At 50.5% G+C, this 21301-nt stretch overlaps 4 protein-coding genes across 6 annotated transcripts; 1 reads left to right on the top strand and 3 right to left on the bottom strand.

Moving 5' to 3' along the window:
- Positions 1 to 634: 634 nt before the first annotated feature.
- RRP8 (ribosomal RNA processing 8) lies at positions 635 to 4950 on the bottom strand. Of its 2 annotated transcripts, none has more exons than XM_090264367.1 (7): positions 4729 to 4950; positions 3171 to 3540; positions 2506 to 2959; positions 2286 to 2415; positions 2027 to 2133; positions 1847 to 1943; positions 635 to 1511 (listed from the first exon to the last, which is right to left on the bottom strand). In XM_090264367.1, the coding sequence occupies exons 1-7, from the start codon at positions 4825 to 4827 to the stop codon at positions 1452 to 1454; spliced, it is 1317 nt and encodes a 438-aa protein (XP_090120493.1). In that variant the 5' UTR covers positions 4828 to 4950; the 3' UTR covers positions 635 to 1451. The 2 variants fall into 2 exon arrangements, with proteins under 2 accessions (XP_090120493.1, XP_090120489.1); XM_090264363.1 differs by having other exon boundaries at positions 1445 to 1627; positions 4729 to 4945.
- An 83-nt stretch (positions 4951 to 5033) lies between these two features.
- On the top strand, positions 5034 to 11670 carry ILK (integrin linked kinase). Of its 2 annotated transcripts, none has more exons than XM_090264379.1 (13): positions 5034 to 5117; positions 5533 to 5667; positions 8849 to 9014; positions 9192 to 9287; positions 9485 to 9581; positions 9681 to 9764; positions 9875 to 9960; positions 10102 to 10211; positions 10318 to 10445; positions 10533 to 10654; positions 10750 to 10849; positions 10956 to 11086; positions 11259 to 11670. In XM_090264379.1, exons 2-13 carry the CDS (start codon positions 5579 to 5581, stop codon positions 11406 to 11408), a joined length of 1359 nt encoding a protein of 452 aa, XP_090120505.1. In that variant the 5' UTR covers positions 5034 to 5117; positions 5533 to 5578; the 3' UTR covers positions 11409 to 11670. The 2 variants fall into 2 exon arrangements, with proteins under 2 accessions (XP_090120505.1, XP_090120514.1); XM_090264388.1 differs by having other exon boundaries at positions 5039 to 5117; positions 5555 to 5667.
- Positions 11643 to 13021, bottom strand: TAF10 (TATA-box binding protein associated factor 10). The gene is made up of 5 exons (XM_090264401.1): positions 12744 to 13021; positions 12446 to 12600; positions 12202 to 12266; positions 11999 to 12113; positions 11643 to 11801 (listed from the first exon to the last, which is right to left on the bottom strand). The coding sequence occupies exons 1-5, from the start codon at positions 12970 to 12972 to the stop codon at positions 11712 to 11714; spliced, it is 654 nt and encodes a 217-aa protein (XP_090120527.1). The 5' UTR covers positions 12973 to 13021; the 3' UTR covers positions 11643 to 11711.
- Positions 13022 to 13546: 525 nt separating this feature from the next.
- On the bottom strand, positions 13547 to 20659 carry TPP1 (tripeptidyl peptidase 1). The gene is made up of 13 exons (XM_090264352.1): positions 20616 to 20659; positions 20429 to 20500; positions 20017 to 20156; positions 18399 to 18549; positions 18063 to 18190; positions 17744 to 17922; positions 17380 to 17578; positions 17048 to 17236; positions 16753 to 16822; positions 16197 to 16317; positions 15951 to 16109; positions 15672 to 15797; positions 13547 to 15493 (listed from the first exon to the last, which is right to left on the bottom strand). Exons 1-13 carry the CDS (start codon positions 20657 to 20659, stop codon positions 15353 to 15355), a joined length of 1719 nt encoding a protein of 572 aa, XP_090120478.1. The 3' UTR covers positions 13547 to 15352.
- Positions 20660 to 21301: the final 642 nt, after the last annotated feature.

Here is a 21301-nt window from a genome sequence, read left to right as displayed (position 1 = left end):
GAAACCACCAGGCTGTCTGGAATCACAAGCAAGCCTGCCAGTCAGCTGAGTATTCAACAGAGAGAAGAGCACATGCAAAGGCCCTATGCAGCTCCCACACATGCCCTCTGGCCAACAGCCTGCCTCAGAACCTCCATCCCCTTCTGGAGGCAACCAACTGGCTCAGTGTCCTGAAACCCATGTCATGCTCAGTCCCAATGGTCATGCTCAGTTCTTGTTCTTGGAAATAGGTAGAGGTTGTATCTCTATGCCTGGCTAACGGGAGATTCCATTTAGGAGCAACCAAAGATCTATCAACCCAGTTCACCTTCTCCCAGAACTAGCCTTCCTTGCCTATAGCTTTCCTAGGACATGCTGATCTGGGTCCACTGCTAGGCAGAAATGACAGCCTTTTGCCAATAAACAGCCCAATCTCCGACCCCAACATAGTATTAACTGAGAGACCCAACTTCCTCACCAAACTCCTTTAAGGACAGCTCAGACTCTATCAAGAATCTCTAACTATCCTATTAAATGAGCCTGCTAAAAGGCCTATACTGAGCTGTCTTCCTCAGTCAACAAATCTATTCTTTACCTTTCAACCTTCAACCCAGCCTTGAGAAGGCCTTTAGGGAATAATGAAGCTTACAAGACATAGTAGCCACAGCTAGTTTATTGAGCACCTCCTTGGTATCTGGCTCTGGCTATAGATTTCCTCAGCCCACCAAACAATCCCCTTACACAGGAATTCTACCATTTTCCAAATGAGGAATGTGACATTCAAAGATTAAATAATTCTCAGCAGTGTCAGGCCAGGATTTAAACTCAGGCCCACCTGATTCCAAATTCTGTGCTCCTAGCCAGACACACACCAGGGCCCCACAGAACAATAATAGATAGATGCTGGGAGTTGTATGGGACATGTAGCCCCAAAGATGGAGGAGAAAGGGAAAAGAAGTGCTTAATACAAAGACAAATAAACTGTCCTGACCCAGAAGCCCTGATTGATGTGTTGAGCCAGGATGTTAGTGGGCCATCAGTTGTCCCAGAGTCAAGAAGCAATGCCTACCTGTCTGAGGACTCAAAGGCCTGACCAGATGAAAGCTGAAGGAGCCTAGCAATGAGTAAGCAGAGGGAGCTGGTTTGCAAACAAGTAAGAAGGGAAGAGAATGGAGATGCCAGGACAGAAAGCCCACGTGACTCCTGAGATGGAAAAAGGAATCAAACCCAGAAATGCCTTGAATTTCAAACCATCCAGTTTCCATAATACCTATGTGATCCATAATTCTGATAGCTCCATGTTCTTACAATAAACTCTTTAATCTTTAGCCAGCCTGAGTGATTTTATGCTTCTTGCAACCAAGAATCCTTCATTACAGCAGGGCTGAGCCAAGGGTTTCATCACACTTTGTTCTTGGGACACAGGAAGGGTGGTATCAGGTCCTGGGGCACAGCCTGATTGGTTATGGTCTTCAGAGTTTGGAGCCTGAAGTTCGAAACTTGCCTCCCCTTTCAAGGGGTCCAGAGGTCACCTGCGCTTATAGAGACATGGCTGAAGCTTCAGGCCTGAGAGTTGAGCCTTGGGCCCCACTCGAGGGGGCCCAGTCTTTTCAAAATCAAATAAGAAGAAGTGGCTGTTGGTCAGGTCCTAGGACAGAAAAGACCCAGTGAGCCCCACATCCTCACCCCACTCTTCAAAAACACCTCAATCGATGCCCCACTCCTACTCAGAAAGCTTCCCAGGGCTTTCCTGTGAATTATGCCTTCAAGCAAATGTCTGTGCCTACGACCTCCTTCCTGACCACCATTACCCTGAAAACAGCCACTCACAAGACAAAATTAGGGATAAGACTTCTTGGGGCCTCACCTTGGAGATGACCTTGAAGCCTAGTTTGGTCACAGCTCCCAGAAAGGTCCGAACATTGTCAAAGCGGCTGCTAACTTCAGCCACTTTCAGGAGACCACTGAGAAAAAATGGGAAGTTCTGCGTAAGCACACAGACATACACATGCACACATACATGTATTTGTGTCCTGGAGGCTTTTACCCTGGCTTCAGCACTCGATTTGCCTCCTCTAGGAAGTCCCTGACGTTGGTTCCCATCAGCGAAAGGCAGAACACAGCCACATCTACAGACTCATCCTCCAGAGGCACCTGTGGGTAGTGGGGTTGTTGTATGAGGCACATAGTATGGGGAGGAGAAACACCAGGATGGGGGCGTGGAGGAATGAAGGAGTGTTAAGAGATTAGCACATACAGGCTGGGCCTAGAGCGCAGGCCAGATACGTAGAGATAAAGGGGTTTACCTGGGCCATGTCACACACAGTGACCCTGGGGTCCAGAGAGGCCAAGTCAAAGCAGTGCACAGGATTCCGAATACTTGAGGCCAGGCGGCAGTCCCCACAGCCAAAGTCAGCTACCACGAGGGATGCAGACCTGGGAGTGGAGGGAAGGGATCACTCACTGGTCTAGTCTGAGCCCCTGACTGACCCACCTTGCTTTTCATAGTGCCCAACCCCCATTCACCGCTGGCGAAGATCCCTGGCAATACGGTCCACCGGCTGTAGTGGCCATTTCTTGACTTGGCTCTGGAAGCCACGGTGGTAAAGGAGAAAGGCCTCAGGGTCTTCCTGGAAGAGGCGTTGTGCAGCACTGCTGGGCCCTGAATACAGCTGTTCATTGAGGTAGCGAAATCGAGCACCATCCAGCCGCTGTGCCATGCGGGCTCGCAGAGCTCCCGCCCGAGTCTCTTGGCTGTCCTGAGTGGGGGCAGGAGGCACCTCTGTCTCCTCTGTGGAGGCTGTGGCTAGAGTCAAGTCTGGCAGCTGAGGTGGCCGATACTTGTTTTTGTGTCTACGCTTGTTTTTCTGCCGGTTCCGCCACTGCTTGCGACTCAAGGTATGGGGGGGTTGGGGAGAAGTGTTCCCAGAGCTTGGCTTGGGTGAGTCTTCTGTAGCACTACTCTTCCAAGCTTTGAGACCTGTAGGGAACGAGATGGGAAAGCATACCTGGGGCAAGATCCACTGAATTCAGCCTTGGCAAATTCATCCTGGCCAAGACAGAGACTGTGGCCTGGATGAAAGTACTTCCAATTGAGTAACCCCAAACCTAATGGTGGCAAGTAACCTCTGTCATATGTAAGATCAGATGATCCCCCTCCCTGTCCCACACTTACATGCACCCACTAATACCTGTTTGGTCAACACTGTCCAGTTGCTGAGCTGGGTGTGAAGGGGTCTGTTTCTGGCATTTCCCCTTTCTTTTCTCTTCTGCAGCAGAGTTGCGGCCAAGAAGAGCCCCTTTATGATATTTCTTCTTTTTTACTTCCTTTTTCTCAGAGTCACTGCCAGGTAGGCCCTGTTTTTGACACTGCTTCTTCCTCTTCTCCTCTACCTCGGTGGAAGCACTGGCAAAAAAAGCCTTTTTTGGGCGTTTCTTCTTCCTTCCCACCACCTCCTCCTCCTCTTCAGAGTCACTGCCAGGCAGGCTGGGGGATTGCAGGGAAAGAGATGCTGCCTCCAGGGCCCGTAGTGTGGCCAAGAGCCTGCGGCGCTTGGAGCCCTGGGAGAGAACAAGGGATGAAAGCAGGGGCAAGGAGAATGGATGGGACCTGGGGGATAAGAATGGAGAGATGGGGACCTGATTCAGACGTTGGCAGAGGTTAACTGTATTATTCCCTGTTAACTGGCTTATCATGAAGCATGCCAGACCCAGAACAACTTTCCAATTATCATCTCAACTTTTGGGATGCTGGTAGGCAGAGACCCACCCACCCGACTCTCTTCAATGTTCAGAGGAGGTACTGTATTGGGGTTCCCCAGAGGAATGTGTTAAGACCACAGTCAACAGGACCAAGGCCAGAGACCAGAAGTTTCCAATCTTTCATTTCAGGCTTTTGCCTCCAGCTGATAAAAAGTATGAGTTTCTGAAATCAAGAGTGACATGATGACATGTGTGTATTTAAAATGACTCTAGCTGCAATGTAGAGAACAAACTAAAGGGATCAAACTGCAGACAAAGCGGCCAATGGCCTGGATTATAGCAATGGGTTGAGGAAATGAAGAGGAGGCATAAAGCAGCAGATTCCATGTTGGAAGCTCACGGAGAGTAGGAAGAGTCTGAGGAACCACAGCAGCCTTCACAGAACATCTACTATCTGGGAGGTCTTCTGGGTTGAAGTCCTACTGGGACGTCCTAGACCAGGTACTTAACTGAGAGGTTCTTGGTACTCTCTCCACGCCACCTTTTGAAACGGTAGTACTGACACCCTTTATCATCATTGCCTGTTGCTCTCTGAAATCCAATCTCCACTGAAATTCCGAAGGAATCCTTCCCCTGCTAAAAACACTTCGCCGGCTTCTGTCTGTCCTTAAAACATGCAAAACCACTAATTTACCTCTCCAACTTCAACAGCATCCTCTCTCATTCTCTGTGGCCCAATGACACGGATTATTTTGTGGGTGACCCTAAGAAAACAGGCATACTCTCTTGACCCAGGACGTTTTTGCACGTGCTTTTCCTGTTTAAGAAGAAACCTTCTTCGCTTAATTAACTTCTACTTACCAACTCTCAGTTCAAATGTCATTTTCTTTCCAAAGTTCTTACATCTTCGTTCTCAGTCGCGCGCGCGCGCACACACACACACACACACACACACGGAGTGCCTGCGGCACGTCCTGCTCTGTGATCCACTGTAGGACCCGCTACAGGGCCTGAAACAGCTCCCAGGATCCTGCGGGAACCACTCACCTGGATTTGCGAGACTGCCGCTCGCCGAGGCCGTGACGCTACAAGCCGGAGGCCCGTGGCTAATGGAGCCTCCTCAGCCCACTCCGGCTCCTCAAACATGCCGGTGGAGCGGGATGAGGCTGCGGGATCTCCTAGCCTCTCCACGTGCAGACTGCTTTTCCGAAATCCAAGCACCCAGAACCGCCGGAAGAGAGCCGGAAACCAGGGTGGCTAGAGCGGCCGGCGCGATGCCGAAAACCATCGAGTTTAATCACTGGTGGGCTAGAAGGGCAAGGAGGGGGGTGAGGAAGGGAGGCCGGCGCTGGCCTCAGAGGTCCAGGGGCGGGGCTAGGAGGCGGGCGCGGCCGGACGGGAGTTCCCCGGAGAAGGCACCCACATCCTGAGTCCCGGTGAGTGCGGGAAAACCCATACCCCCTCCCCAAGGCGCGAGCCCTGCCGGCCCATCACCCCTAACTCAACCTAAGTTCCGAGTTGGGAACGAGGGCCACCCCCGGGAAAGACCCCCGATCTCCTGCCCCAGGAATAGGGCGCCTGAACTTACCCCCTCCCCCAGCTCCGCTAGCGGCTTGGGTTCCTGTGCTTGCTTTCTGACAACCCTTCAGTAGATACTGTCCCCTATCTCCCCCTATCTCGCCGGGACTCGCGTTTCCCTTACACATTGGGGATCATCCCGTTGCCCCGAACTCCTTGCCAGACCTCCACTAACTGGGGGCGCAGCACCCAGACCCCCTTCCCCAAGACACACTTCTCTACTGCAGGGGACAAAGTTCGGGGCTTACTGCCGTTCCCTGTTTCCCTTCACAGTCCCCACGCTTCCCCAATCTAGGGGATTCAGGGCCGGGACGCTGCTATGGACGACATTTTCACTCAGTGCCGGGAGGGCAACGCTGTTGCGGTTCGCCTGTGGCTGGACAACACGGAGAATGACCTCAACCAGGGGTGAGCTGAGGCGGTTGGTGGTTGAGGGGAAGGACAGACATTCTCCTCTCGACGGAGGGTGCTCACGTCTGGTGGGAGCGGCTGACTTCCCTACCCAGTGTGTGACAGAGTGCCGAGCACAGCCTGTGTGTGGTGGTGGGGTGGTAGTGGAGGTGGTGGAAGCAGAGGGTCTCCACAGAGGAAGCTTGTTTGAGCTGAATCTTGACTGCTAAGTAAAAGAGTTTTATTGGCAGAGGCTGCAAAGAGCTTCCCGGCTTCAGTAAACAGCATGGGCAAGGAGGCAAGACAGAGCGGAGAGTGCCTGGAAATTGTCCAGTTTCATATGGCTGGAGGATAGAAATCCTCTTTGGGCTTCTGTGGGCGGAAGCATTGAGTACAAGTGTAGAACGACAGGAGACGGGAAAAATCTGCAAGGGTTAGCCAGATCATGCAAGGATATTTAGGCTATATTAAGGTCTTTAGTCAAAAGAACAAGGGTTTAAAGCCATGTAATGATATAATTGCCCACTTGTGGAATATCATCTTGGATGCTTTTTGAAGAGCAGGTAGCAATGTGAAGAGAGGCACTTGCCTAGTTCATCCCAGAAGGGGTGGTGGCTTGGACTAGAATGCGGGTGGGTCAAAAAAAAAAAAATCAGATTCCTGAAATCTTTATGATAAAGAATTGGTGAAAATGTCAGGAGGAACACATTGTAAAGTATGCGACTGTCTAACCACTATGCTGTACAGCTGAAACTAATACAAAATAATATTGAACTGTAATTGGAAACCAATTTTAAGAAACATTTTAATTAAAATAATAAAGAAATCAAGGATTGGTGAGACTTGGTGTGAGAACTGAGGAAGGTCAAAGACAATGACCAGGGTTCTTGCTTGGGTACTTGGGTAGATGATGGTTCTTTTTACTGAGATGGACAAGACTGAAGGATGATGAGCTCCACTCTAGACATGGTAAAGTGACAATACAGTGAAGTGGAAATGTTTAGTAGGTTGTCATGCAGATTTGGATTTCAGGAGGTTTGACTTGGAGACACAGATTTGGGAGATACTAGCATATAGATGATACCTGAAGACATGAGTGTGAAGGAGGGTATGAGAAGCCTACAAAACTTAAATGGAACAACTGGAGATTGAAGGAGAAACAGGAAAATGTTGGTAAAGCTTTCAAAGTGAATGTTTCAATGAAGGGGGAGTGGTCAACAGTAGTATAGGCACCTGAGAGATCAAAGAACTTGAACACTTTAAGGTAACCATTGAATTTACAATTAATGATATATTTGATGATCTCTGTGAGGGCTGTTTCAGAGGAAGGTAGGTGAAGAATCCAGTTTACACTAGGTTCCTTCATTTAAGGAACTCAAGTAAAATGAAGGCTGGGCACTAGAGGCTGAGAATCAGACTTAATGCCTGACCTCAAGGCTGGGGCCTTGAGCTGGGTTGAAAGAGGTTGGCTGAGACTGGAAGGCAAGAAAAGCAGTAGTGATGTTGACTCAGGATGATGAATTTTAATTTTCTTTAAAAATTTTATTTTTAAGGTTGGCAGTTTAGTTTTTAGGTTTGAGAGGTAAGAATCACCAGTCATCTTCATCCAGGCTATTAGGCTCATTGGTTCCTATTAGGCTCTATACTTCTCCATAATTCGTTAATCATATATAACTCCTCAAAGGGTGCTCTGACAGTGGGCACCGTTACTATTCTGGGGCGAAGTTGTCTAGTGGGTGTCTTATCTAGACTCTGCTGCCAAAAGATGAAGGGGTGGCCTTATTGAAACTGGAAGGCTTTTTTGGTTTGAGGGACCAAGCAGGCTGTATGATGGATATGAGGCAGGGGTAAATTCCTTGCTGGCCACGTTGGGGTTCAAGTCTAGGCCCTGAAGTGACAGGCAGCCTGACAGTGAGCAAAATCCTACCCATATTTTTGTCTTCAGGCTCTGACCTGCTCTGGGGCCACAGGCTGGGGGGTGGGCTGCTGTTAAGCCAAGGCACAAATTAAAGAGCTGGGAGGTAAAGCTGATAAGCTGGGGGTGGTAACTGCTTTGGGGAGGGGAAGGATCCCTACCTCCCAGGAAAGCTTTTGGCTATCTCTGTGAGCAAATGAAGGCAGCTGTGGAAGGAAATCATTTAAGTTAAAGGCCACACCCTTCACCCCCATTAGCTGTTGGGGCATCTGGGTGGCCTGCAGTGGCCAGACCCCTGATCAGCTCCCGGCCTGGCCTAGAGCCCCCACACGGGAAGTGACCACAGCATTAAGGCATCCGGAGGCCTTTTGCCCAAACCACAGACCGCCCCCTGCTCCGCCCCTTGGATCCGCCTTCCGGACTGGAGGGAATTTCCTTTTATGGCCCCAGACCGTCAGGCAGGCCCAGCTCCCACCCAATTGTTTTGGGTTTTTTGTACACTTCCTTTACTTTATAAAATACACGTCCTTGGAGGAAAAAAATGTCAGGTAGTTTCATTTCTACAGAAGCCATTCTTATTTTCTCCTGTTTTCTGTGCCCTGGATTGCTGGAAGAATCCTGTTTTATATGGTGGTTATTCTGCCTCATCAGTAACGACTTATCAAATGCATTCTTCTTTCATTATAAACCCTTCCAAAACACCATTTTAATTCCATTCCATTTTTAGATCTTAGTTTCAGTACCAGAGCCAATCAGTAAGTTTGCTCCCTCTCACATGAGTTGTGGCCTGCCTTCTCCAAGACCACACCACTTCAACATGCATGGAACACCTGTGGTCAGCCCATTCTCTCAAGAAGCTGAGAGGCTGACAACATAGCCCATTAACGAGTTTTTACAATCCAGTGTGTTAAGTACTATAGTAGGGGGGTGTACAATATGCAGTGGAAAACAGGAAGGACCAACAGATGTAGCAAAAAGGATGCAGAAGACAGCAGATGAAGAATGCTACCATTTAATGAGATAGGGCACACCAGGAAAGAAAGGCTAGTGGGAGATGGTGATGAAAAACATGAATCATATGGACTTATTGGGGGCTAGAATTGAAGCGTGGGGAAGGACTGAATAGTACAGCTTGGGGAGTTGCTAGCAAGAATGAGAATTGAAGTCCTGAAGAGGTAAGGTTTCCCAGGAGGAGTATGCAGAGGGACTATCAGTTTTTCCTATCCTAAGGCCTTTGCCCCCATTCCACCTCCAGATAAATGACCATTGTCCCTTCCTTCAAAGGGACGATCATGGCTTCTCCCCCTTGCACTGGGCCTGCCGAGAGGGCCGCTCTGCTATAGTTGAGATGCTGATCATGCGGGGGGCACGAATCAATGTGATGAACCGTGGGGATGACACCCCCCTGCACCTGGCAGCTAGTCATGGACATCGTGATATTGTACAGAAGGTATGTATGACCCCCCCCATCCCCTACATCATGTACATTCCCAGAAGTCAGTCACAGGCACTATGTAACATACTGGGGAAAGCATGTGTAACTTTTCCCTCCTCAATGCCTCAACACCCGTCTCTCCTTTGGAACTGATTGTGCCTTCTGCCTCTTCTGCCTGGCCGTGGGAATCAGCTGCTGCAATACAAAGCTGACATCAATGCAGTGAATGAGCATGGGAATGTGCCCCTGCACTACGCCTGTTTTTGGGGTCAAGATCAGGTGGCAGAGGTAAGTACTTAGTCCCAAGCCCTGGGATGGGTGGGAAGTAAAGTCTGAGCCTCAGTGGGAGATCTGGAATCTTCAACCTAGCCTGTGAGCACTAACGAGTACATGACACTCACAGGGTTTGTATTGCATTGCGTTCACAGTTGGTTGACTCTGAGGGAGGTGGCAGGGCCCTCATCACAACCACCTTTTTATTCCAGGACCTGGTGGCTAATGGTGCCCTTGTCAGCATGTGCAACAAGTATGGAGAAATGCCTGTGGACAAAGCCAAGGCACCTCTGAGAGAGCTGCTCCGAGGTCCGCCCTCCACCCCTCTCAGCTGTGTCCTCTTGTCTCTGCCTGTCCCCTTCTCCCATACCACAGCTGAGGCCAAGACTGTTTGTCTTTCTTCCCCAGAGCGGGCAGAGAAGATGGGCCAGAATCTCAACCGCGTTCCATACAAAGACTCATTCTGGAAGGGGACCACCCGCACTCGGCCCAGTTAGTCAGTTGTGTGTGTGTGTTGGTGGGGAGGAGTAATGAGGAATAATCCTGAGCTCTTCGGGCTGGGTTAGGCTGAAGCTGGGTACCTGACCTGCCTACTCTCTTAGGAAATGGGACTCTCAACAAACACTCTGGCATTGACTACAAACAGCTCAACTTTCTGGCGAAGCTCAATGAGAATCACTCTGGAGAGGTGACCCCTGCCTTTCGTGCCCCTCCCTCCCCAAAGCCCCCATATTATATGCTCTGCACCACTTTTAAGTTTTTTTTCCAGTTAGTGGGCCTGAAGGTGGTAGCTTTAGTTAAAGCCTCCTAATTCTTACCTGTCCCTCAGCTGTGGAAGGGCCGCTGGCAGGGCAATGACATCGTGGTGAAAGTGCTGAAGGTTCGAGACTGGAGTACAAGGAAGAGCAGGGACTTCAATGAGGAGTGTCCCCGACTCAGGTGGGGCTAGGCCTAAACCGGAAGCTGCTGCTTCCAAGAATACCTGACTAGCACCCAAGATGTTTTACGCTTGGTCTCAGCCAGGGACGCTCTCTTCCTCTCCCAGGATTTTCTCGCATCCGAATGTGCTCCCAGTGCTAGGTTTCTGTCAGTCTCCACCTGCTCCTCACCCCACCCTCATCACACACTGGATGCCATATGGATCCCTGTACAATGTACTACATGAAGGAACCAGTGAGTAGGGGATGCCAGATCTCACTGACGCGGGGAAGAGGATGTGGGAGCCTCTCCGAACTACTTGACTCTTGCCTCCTCTCCTAGATTTTGTCGTGGACCAGAGCCAGGCTGTGAAGTTTGCATTGGACATGGCAAGGGGCATGGCCTTCCTACACACACTAGAGCCTCTCATCCCACGACATGCACTCAATAGCCGTAGTGTAATGGTGAGGTCATAACTTCACTATGGGGTCAGTCCCCAGAAGATCATTCCCTATCTAGAATATGACTTACCTCCTTCCACATATCTACTCTTCCTCAGATTGATGAGGACATGACTGCCCGAATCAGCATGGCTGATGTCAAGTTCTCCTTCCAATGCCCTGGGCGCATGTATGCACCTGCCTGGGTGGCCCCTGAAGGTGAGTGAGGGCATGTGGGAGGTGGAGAAAGACCAGCTCAGTAGCAGTGGAAAGAGGCAGACAGGAGAGGACAGGCAGCTGGAACACATACGTCCTGTCCCTCCAGCTCTGCAGAAGAAGCCTGAGGACACAAACAGACGCTCAGCAGACATGTGGAGTTTCGCAGTGCTTCTATGGGAACTGGTGACACGGGAAGTACCCTTTGCTGATCTCTCCAACATGGAGATTGGAATGAAGGTGAGAGTCCACTTGTGTTGGGGGAATGGCACTGGTAGCAACAATAACTGTAGAAGGGCTGGGCTTTTCCCACATTTGCCCAAATATACAGTAATCATGTCCTAAGGGCTGGAGGCCTCTCCCTACATAACTCAAGTTCTGAGACCCACCTTGTTTTTCCCTGTATTTACAGGTGGCACTGGAAGGCCTCCGGCCTACCATCCCACCAGGCATTTCCCCCCATGTGTGTAAGCTCATGAAGATCTGCATGAATGAAGACCCTGCTAAGCGGCCCAAGTTCGATATGATTGTGCCTATCCTGGAGAAGATGCAGGACAAGTAGAGCTGGAGAGTCCTTGTCTAAACTCCAGAGGTGTGGGGACACAATTAGGGGAGTGTGCCTCCCCGAAGCAGCAGGCCTCTGGTTGCCTCCCCTGCCTCCAGTCACGGTACTACCCCAGCCATGGGGCCCACCCTCTGCCCCCATCCCTACCACTGTGGCCCCAAAAGGGGCTGAGCTCAGAGCTTTGTCACTTGCCACATGGTGTCTCCCAACATGGGAGAAATCAACCCTGCCTGTCACAATAAAGTTTATTATGAAAACAGGCTGGTGTGGGGACAGAAAAGTACATATAGGTTGGGTGGCTCAGGTGAAATAGTGTGGCTTCTTCACATTGATGCCATACTCGCTGAGGGCAGGGGTCAAGTCCTCCATGGTTAGAGTGTACTTGCGGTCCTGAGGGAAAAGGGAAGAGCACCAGCTCAACAGGGGAGGCCTGATTTCAGTCCCAGGTGGGTGACCCTGAATGGGTTTTTGGTTTTTGGTTTTAAATACCTCCCCTAGGGCTTGGTTTCCCCAAAGAGGTTTCAAGATAAATTAAGCCTCCACTGCTGTGGGAGTTAATTACTGATTCAATGAGCCTCCTTTCATACCTTGCTCTTGCTTCGGGAGCTGCCAGAGGCTGTGCCCTTCATTTTGCAGTGCTGTAGTGCATCGTTGGCAATGTCTGAGATGAATTTCTGGGCAGCTAGGGAGATGAGCCGAATTCTAGAGAGAAAAACTGGTATAAGGAGATGGACAGCAAACTCCATGTGAACACCCAAGGCTCCATCCAACCTGTCCAGAATTGACTCACATGCGAGGGTCTGAGGCCTCAAAGCCAGCACGGTTCAGGTAATAACCGGTCACTGCATCTGGGATCTGAGAAATCAATTAGACAACTATCAGCATTAGCCTGGTGAACTGCTAGGCTGAAGCTGAGAGGGTGAGAGCAGGAGGACAAGCCTGGCTATCAGGAAGTTCACAGTTTGGGTGGGCAGAGAGTTAGTAGGGGGACAAATACAAGAAAAGGACGCTGGGTGGTGTGGCAGAAAGCCCACCGTAGGCGTGTAATCCTCCAGCTGCATCAGGAAGTCCACCAGAGGCGTGCTGGACACCACCGGCTTCACGTCTCCGTTGGCCGCACTCGGCAGCACATAAACTCCGTTAGACAAGGCCCCCTCCGGGGGTGCCACACCGCCCGCAGACACCGGAGCTGGAGGAGAACCCGCAAACTGAGACACAGGTGGAAGGCGCAGGGCCCCAGCTAGGTCTGCCTTATACCCTCTGCCCTTCCCCGCCAACGGGTACAGCCCAGGCCGCTGCCCTCACCCTCACCCAGCCCATCCCGGCCCTCACCCGCCCCACGTCGCTGCTCTGCCGGCTCCCCAGCCCGCGCTGCCAGGGGTCCCGAGCCCCCTGCCGCAGCTCCAGACCCCCCTGCTGTTCCCGCGGGGCTGGCCTTGTTCTCCGCAGCGGTGCCAGGAGGCAGCGTGGCAGGGGCCGAGACGGTGGATGTTGGGCCCGGGGCCGAGGCGGCGCAAACTGGCGCCGCCTCGGGGTCCGCGCCAGAGCCGCTGCAACTCATCAGGCCGCCGGGAGAGTCGGGGAACAGAGCTGCTTCCGCTTCCGTTCACGTTAGGCGCACACACAGCATGACGTAACACGCCTCTCGCTCTCCACCCCACCCCCTGCGGCCTGACTTCTCCCTCCCTTAGGCTTCCCGCCTCCTGGTCCCTAAACACCCAGCTAGGTGACACAGACCCAGGGGCGGAGACCAAAATTTGGAGAACCCCGCAGGCCACGGAAGTTCTACCTCCCGCTCCGCTGTACTTATATGCGCTTGCGCCGGGCTGGTAACCTGGAATGCGGACTATCTTCTACCGGCCCGGGACCTTCATTCAGCCTGACTTACAAAGACCTTGCGTTGGGCCCATCAGCCCGACACCCCTCGACCACCGGTTGCCCGCCAGGCAGCATCCTTTCTAGTTCCCTTATTCAGCCTTTTAAGGGTTCGCAGTGGAGGTGGAAAGACTCCCTCTCCGCCAGCTCCTGGGAGAAGTGAGGGCTACAGAAAAGTGCACGCAGTGCTGCTGTAGATGGGGAGGAAGGTATTTCAGCCTGAGTCAGTAACATATGCAAAATCACAATGAGTGCGAGAGTGAGGTTTTCAATATAGCAGGCGTTTATTCAATTCCTATTTACCAATCCTGAGCTAGAGGCCCGGGACTTCAAAGTCAAGTAAAACAAGATTCTAGTCCTCTAGGCACCCACGGACTTGGAAAAGGTGGCCAATAAGGCCAACTGGCAATTTCAATACTATGTGGAAGTTACAATACTAGAGGTAGACACGGAGTGTGCAGCGCAAAAAAAATTAAGGGAATTAACATCTGCCTACTTTGTGTATCAGTCGCACTATCACCTTTATTCCATTTAATTATTCACTGATGACTATGAGAGACAGGTACAGATATCCCCACTTAACAGTGAGGAAAAGGCTCACGGAGATGAACTTAGTTGCCCATGACTCTCTACTAGTTTGTATTAGAAACAAGAATCAAACAGGTTTAGTTTCAAAAAGCTAGGATTTTTGTGACATACCAAAGTCAGCTAGCTTCAGGGAGCCAAAAGGGTCACAAGAGAAGGTCGCTTCTAAGCTGAGTGGAAAGAATCCTGGAAATCAGCCAAGCAAAGGGGAGTCAAGAGTAGTGTTAAGGGTGCAGTGTATCTTGAGCAAAAGTGAAAGAAAATGTTTGGGGGGAGAGCAGGGGAGGATAAACAATTTGCTATTCAAGAACAAATAGCCGGGGAGGGATCAGGTTTGTGAGTCATGATAAAAAGTCTGAACTTTATCCAACAATCTTTGAAGGGTCTTAAGTAAATGGCTTGATGAGATTTTCATTTTACTCTGGAAGATGGCTTAGGGAAGGGCAGGAAGAAATGTCATTTTTTTCAAGAGCCTCCTACAAGTTCAGAGGAGAGAGAATAAAATGGTTTTAAGCTAATGTAGTAGCAGTGGAGATGGAGAATTACGACGAGTTTTAGGTATACATAGAAAATATAATGGGCAGTACTTGTGGATTGATAGATATATTTAAGAGGTAAAGTCAGTAGAACTTGTTAATTAAAGTGGGGTGAAGGAAATGGGAGTCTAGAATAACAGCTCTCCAGCTTGGTTGGAAGCATAGTATTGTTTATCAAAAAGAAACAAAAGAGAACAGTTTGAGATTGGGAAGGAGGAAGAGAGATGAAGTGTTAAGAAATGCACATCTTGCATTCAAGGTATCAATCACTGTTGGATAGAAAGTCTGATTTAGTGAGATGGTGATGGCTATGGATGACAACAATTGATTTGTTCTAGGGGGCAATGAGTAGAGTGAGAAGAGCAAAAGACTAAGTATGCAGTAATGAAGCACACCAACATTCAATGAGGAAGCAGAGGAAGATGAAATGGTCAGAAAAAACTTAAGCCCTAGAAGCTAAGGAAGGAGAGGGAATGGGCAACTATGACAGAGGGTAATAAAGCAAAGATTGGGAAATGCACTCGAAGTAGCAGGGAGGCCATTGTTTCTGAGTCAGGGGAGGAAATAAAAAAGTGATAGAAGTCTCATTGCAGCGAATTGAGGTGCAAACACGAAGTAAAATTGTGTACACAGTGTAGACAACCCTTTGGAAAAGACTGGTTGCAAAGAAAAAGAAGGAATGGGGTTGGGGAGGGGGACGCTCCCAACAGTACTGGTTATAGCATATGTAGAGGAACCTGAGGCAGGAGTAGGGAGACCTGAGTATGGTGGACAAGTTAGGGTAAGGGAGTCAAGTCACACACATAGTACTTCAGGGTTAGGGAGATAAGCTGTCTGCAGCAGTCAACAGGTGAGTATTTAGCAGGGCTTCCAAGAGTGCAGAATAAGGAAACAAGCTACTAGCTGTGGGGCTGGGGATAGGTCCACTCTCCCAGCAGGGAAAGGTCAAGGGTTGATTAATATCTTCAGCAGAGCTGGGAAGTTGGGTGTTCCCCAGCCTGTCACAGGATCCCAGCCAGGGCCAGAGCAGAAACCCTGACCCTGCACCTCTTCATTCAGACAGGACTCATGGCAGCCATGGGTTACCTAGGGATAAAGTGGGCATCAGATCTGGGCCTGCTGGTACTAGTACTAACAGACTACACCCCCTCACCCTGTATTCACATCCCAGAGACTATCATACTCCATCAGAACTGCTCTCAAATTTTCTCAGCACTCTCCATACTCTTATGAAAATGTCCACACCCTTCCCTTTCATACTCACATCAAAGAGTCCTGCCCCACGCTGCTGGTAGAGCCTTGGATTGAGAAAGCCAAGAGGAGGGTGGCCATTGAGGATTCTGTGTTCATTTATCAGGGATAGGATCCCTCCAAACACTGGAGTAGAGGCCTGCAAAGGTAAGGGTGCATGTAGAGGTTAGGGGTTTAGAGTGATTGGACTTTTGGGGAAGGATGTTTGAAAGGATCAGAGGTCTGGGTACAAAGTCTTGGGGATTCAGGCTGAGGGTAGTTTCTGATGGTTTGAGGCCAGGCAGATTCTCACCGAGGTGCCAGACACCCATGGAATAGGAACATGGTTGCTGACCACCCAGTAGCCATCAGAGAGTGCAGCCACATCTGGGTAGGCACGTCCACTGGCATTGAAGTAACTGGATGGTGGCAAGTGGGGGCTGGAGCTCAGGAACTGGGCTACAGCTTGCTCCTGAAAGGCATTGTTGAGTGAGCATGTCTCCTGAATGGAGGATTCCCAACCCCTCCCCCCACAGTCCATTCTCATAAACACACGTACCTGGTATGAAGGCCGTGGGAACACATTGCTGAAGCCACCGCCACTGATATAGTCAACAATCTCATTTGTAACTTGGAAAGGATTCTGGAAGGATGTGCCTCCCACCGTGGTGACATAAGGGCTGAGGGCAGAAGACAGCACTCAGATTGTAGGAGTCCTAAGGGTACCTCCAAAATGGGTGGGGATGGGTGGCGATGGCCTGGGTGTTGCTGGAGGGGCTGGACTCGGTGGGGAAGCATGTACATGGGGATGACTAAGGTCTTGAGTCGTGAAGGTTTGGCCTAAAGTCACTGCAAACTTTTCCTACAGAACACCCGCCAAATCTTCCATTAAAATGCCTGGGGACTGAGGAAGATAAACACTGGGAGCTGTGTCCTACTTAGGAGACTCATGGCCTGGGACCTACAGGAAGCAGAGGGGAGTGAAGCAACCAGGGCATGTAAAGCTGAGGCTGAGCCATAGGAGCACCTGGTGGGATCAAGGCAAAAGTTCCAGATCATGAGGTCACAGATGAAAAGTTGGTGGTCAGAGATAAGTGATGAGCTAGGGTGCTTACCTAGAGGCAGGGAAGCTGGGACGGAATTGGTGTCTTCCTGAGGTAGACCAACACCCAGCCCCACTGTCACCTGGGAGAGAGACCAAATTTAGCACTCAGATTAATCAGTCAGAGCTTGGTGTGTATGTTCAGTTGTCAGAGAGAAAATTCCAGTGTTAGTCATTACTGCAAGAGGTCAGGTGAGTGGTCCCTGTTAAATTCAGATTATGAGTCAGAGATCAGGATTAGGGGTCACTGTGGGGTCAAAGTTCCCCAGTTGGGTACAGGAGTATCTAAGTTTCCAGTAGGAGGTCACCTGAGGCAAAGAGCAGGGTAAGACCCCGAGCAGCAGCCTTCTTGAACTCGGTGTTGACCCTCTGGATGTAGGCACTGCTGAGGGAGTCCTCGTCATCTCCGTAGCTCACGGTGTGCACAGGTGGCAGGGCTGACTCGTTACTGAGCAGCAGGAGCCACTGCAGGAAGGGCTCCTGTGACTCATGCCGGCCTGGATTTTTTGTGGGGATGGGGGCAGAGGCAGTCATCTGGTTTGTCAGGCCCTCCCTCTAGTTCCTGGGATTCTCTAGGGGGAAGCAAGGATCAACACTGACCCCTACCCCTCTCCCTACCAGCCAGTCCCCTGGGCAGTACCAGGGTTACTGTAGACCCAGGTGGTGATGTTGGCGCCAGCACTCATCAGGTACTCCACATCTAAACTGGCCTCAAGCCCGGCCCGGCCCCGGCCCTGCTGTCCGACCACACGGGCTACTGAAGCCTGATGTGCAAAGTTTCCACCAAAGAGATGCATGAATTGAGCCAGGTCTGAGTCATGGAAGTACTGATCCAGGAACTACGGAGGAAATCAGAGCAGATATCATGGGTCAGAGGACATAGCCCCAAGGGTCACGGCAGAAAGTGCCATCACTGATCACAGGACAGGGGATAAGAGCACACCCTTGGCTGGTCAGGCTCCCTGGGGAGGTTTCGAGGACCCTGGGGCTCCTGTATAGCTCACCTGGGCACAGGCTTGACTGTTGTTGGTTGTGCCAGAGCCCACATCTTGTGCTGTCAAATTGTATCGCTTACGGATAATGGATGGGGTCACCCCCAGGTGGAAGCCAACAGTCCCTGCCACCTGTGGCTCAGGGCGTTGCCTCAAGGATGATGTGGGGGGAAAGCGGTGCAGCCCTCCCACTGTGAGAAGGAGATTAGGTTTAAGGAGGAGATCTTATAAACTCCAACCCCCACTTTACTACTGATCTTCCCCATGGTATCTAAACTTCTCCAGTCCCTGGCTCTGTCTGCCCCAACCCCACCAACCCTACTGGTGTTACCAAAGTCCACATGGGAGGCCAAGGCCTTCGGGAGCTGGTAGGGATGTGGGGACCTTACAACATGGGTCTTTGCAGGTCCCCCCACATAGCGATGAAATTCAGACCCAGAGAGCAGCAGCTCTGCCTGTCTGGAGGTCAGAGATCAGAGAACAGAGGTCAGAAAGCATGGAACAGAGCAGAGGAGGCTGCGTGCACATCACTGGGCAGTTAGTTGTCTCCCCATGCGTTAGCTCTCACCCATAGTCCCCAGCAAGCTCTCAACTTCCTCCCATTGGGGTGACTAGTTTCCCTGATGAGATGACTGGTACCCTCCATGGAGCAATCATTCTCTCTCACCGGACACTCATCCAGCAGGTCAGAAAGTCCTGTGTGGTCACTGGGTGGCAGTTCCAGACTCCAGCCGCCAAAAGCCATTTTTGGACCGTGTGGAAGGTCAGTGGTGATGGCCGGACCAGTTCAGCCACATCCTTTAGAGTCAGGTATTTTCCTGCAGGGATTCAGTAGAGGCTCTTGCCTTCATTCATTGCTTTTCTAGGTTTCCCTGTTTGGACCTCAATGAGGAGACATCAGGAGCCTGGAGAAGACCCTTGAGGGATGAGTAGAGACTTTCTAGCAAAAGGGGAGGCTGTGCAGGTGCAGCTTATACTTGGGGGTCAGGGGAATAAAAGCTGGAGAGACTTGGAATGCCAAGGCCAAGAACACGGATTTATCCTAAAGGCTACTAGATTGCAAATGCTGCACCACAGCATGCACTGTTATGCTCATGAAAAACAAATGAGGTTCATAAATTAAAACTGTCCATTTTAAGCTTATCTCCAATAAGTTTTCAAAATGTTCAGAGTCAATTATAAGATGACATCTAATTTAGCTCAGATTTTCATACTTGTTGATTTTAAGCTTAACTTGATGGCAGGTCACTGTTTTCCTGTGTGGAGCCATGCACACTAGTACTTACCTCCTGGGGGCCCCTGAGACTGCCTCCCACCCCCACTCTTACCCACTGTGAAGGGCTGCAAATAGGGAAAGGACACAAGCCAGCCTGACTTGGAGCAAAACATTGACTGTTATGGAGCAGAGTGTGGAGGAGAGTGGGGTGGAGGGGAAGAGACAGTTACGGGGCTGGGCAGCAGTCAGGTAAGAGAGTAAACAACTGAGTTGGTGATGACGAGGGATAGTGAGAAGTGGACCACTCCAAAGGCCATTTCACAGTTTGGTGTGGCAGCCTCAGCATTTAGTGGAGGAGGAAATGGGAGTGGATTTGAGGAACTTGAGTTAATGGGGACTTAGATGTACAGACAGTGCCCGACTTACGGTTTTTCAACTTTACAATGGTGTAAGACTGATATGCATACTGTGGAAACCATACTTTGAATTTGAATTATGATACTCTCTCCTGATGCTGGGCAGTGGCAGGAAGTCACCACGCCCAGTCAGGCATACCAGTTGTTTGGATGTTGTGTTCTGAGCATATTTAAGGCAGGCTAGGCTAAGCTATGATGTTTAGTAGGGTGTGTATATTAAAAGCATTTTTGACTTAACAATGTTTTCAACTTATGATGGGTTTATGGGGACATAACCCCTATTGTTAAGTCAAGGAGCATCTGTACTAGATGCTACCTTCCCATTTGTCTGGTAGTTGGCAAGCAGTAGAGTCATAATTTGAATTCAGATCTGAACACAAAGCCTGTGCTCTTAATCACATCCACTTTTAGTTTTCTAGCCTGAACACAGGTGGAAAGCTTTGGGGGAAAGAATGAATTCGTTTTGGACAGTTTAGCTTCAGTTCACTTTTTTAAATTCAGAAACTCTTCAGTGAGAGCCACTGCCATTCATCTGCCCTATGGCACCCCTTCAACAGGCACCAAGACCCTGATGTGACTGCACTGTCCAGGCTCAGCCCAGTCCCCTGTCCCTGCACTGTATCCCACATCCCGCCCCCAGTCCCGATAGGCACCGTATTGAGGAGAGCCAGGATCTGACACAGCCTGCACCAGCTCCGACAGTCTTTCCAGGTTCTGCTGTCTTAGGGCAAAGGTGAGACTCAGCTCTTCCTCAGGGTCCAGGCGGCCCAGGGACACCCAGCCTGGGGGCAGCCTGCGGGGTGAGGAACGTGGCCTTTGTTAAGAGTGGCAATGGGAAATAGTGACATAAAATTCAGGATTAGGGGCTGAGACTTTGGGTAGCATCCCAGGAGCAGATTTGGCTCATAGGAGATAGATGATAGGCAACTGAACCCGGGAACCTGTGGATGAGACTATAGAGTGAGTACCAGGAGCTCATTGGGAGGTGAGGGAGGGTAGGACCAGGATAGTGGGTATATGGGACAGGGCATGGGGAAGGGAGTAGTCAGTGCTAAATCAACTCACGTCCTCCGTTGGTCGGGCTCTGGGCTGTAACTGCATTTGCCCACGATGATGAGGGCCAGGAGCCCTAGGAGACTGCAGGGGTGGCAGGCGGGTTTCAGCAGAAGTAGGATTGCCATCTTGTCCCCACCTCCAATATGTACTCCCCTCCAGTGCATTCCCCTTTTCCCAAGGCCTCTTAGTATCTCACCAGGCTCGGAGTCCCATTCCGTCTCTCAGCAGATCTGGGGTCATGTGACAGATCACATGAATACCCTAGAGTCCACCACTAGAAACTAGCCTAGAAACTAGTGACGATGCTGGCTCCTCCTTCAAGTGGGCTGTCCTGAATAATGGGGGGATGGGTGAGGCGGCCACTTGAATTCTCCCTTTCTGGCCCATGTGGCCCTGGAGTAAGACCCACGGCTCCCACCCTATTGCCAGTGTGCAGCCAGGACTCACCACAGGGGATAGAGGGAGTTAAGAAAGGGCCCTAGAAGGACCACAGACCCAAGACCCAACTTCCTCCTAGCTGTATATCAAGAAATTCACTTAACATCTCAGAGCCCAGGTTTCTTCATTTAGAATACAGTTATATTAAAAGTGGCCTGTTTCATAGGGTTGCAGTGAAAATATACAGATAAAACAGGCAAATCGCTCGTCAGAGTCTGACGGCAAAGGCTCAACAAATCTGAGCTCCTATTACATGTGCACATACAGTGGCCCCAAGAAAAACACATAAACCACTTGGCTGTTCTTGTATCCACCTCCCTACCTCCTTGAAGACCCTAAGGCTTGGAGCTGGTCATCCCCAAGTTCTCTTCTCACCCAACCAATCTCTCTCTCTCACTGACTGCCTTCTTCCTGGCTTCCTGCCTGTGAGGGAAAGGTTGATTG

Source organism: Furipterus horrens, unplaced genomic scaffold (assembly GCF_987537825.1).
Source record: "Furipterus horrens unplaced genomic scaffold, mFurHor1.1.pri manual_scaffold_2, whole genome shotgun sequence".
Classification (NCBI taxonomy): Eukaryota; Metazoa; Chordata; class Mammalia; order Chiroptera; family Furipteridae; genus Furipterus; species Furipterus horrens.
Note: the sequence above shows the minus strand (reverse complement) of the source record. Positions and strands in the feature narration are given on the sequence as shown.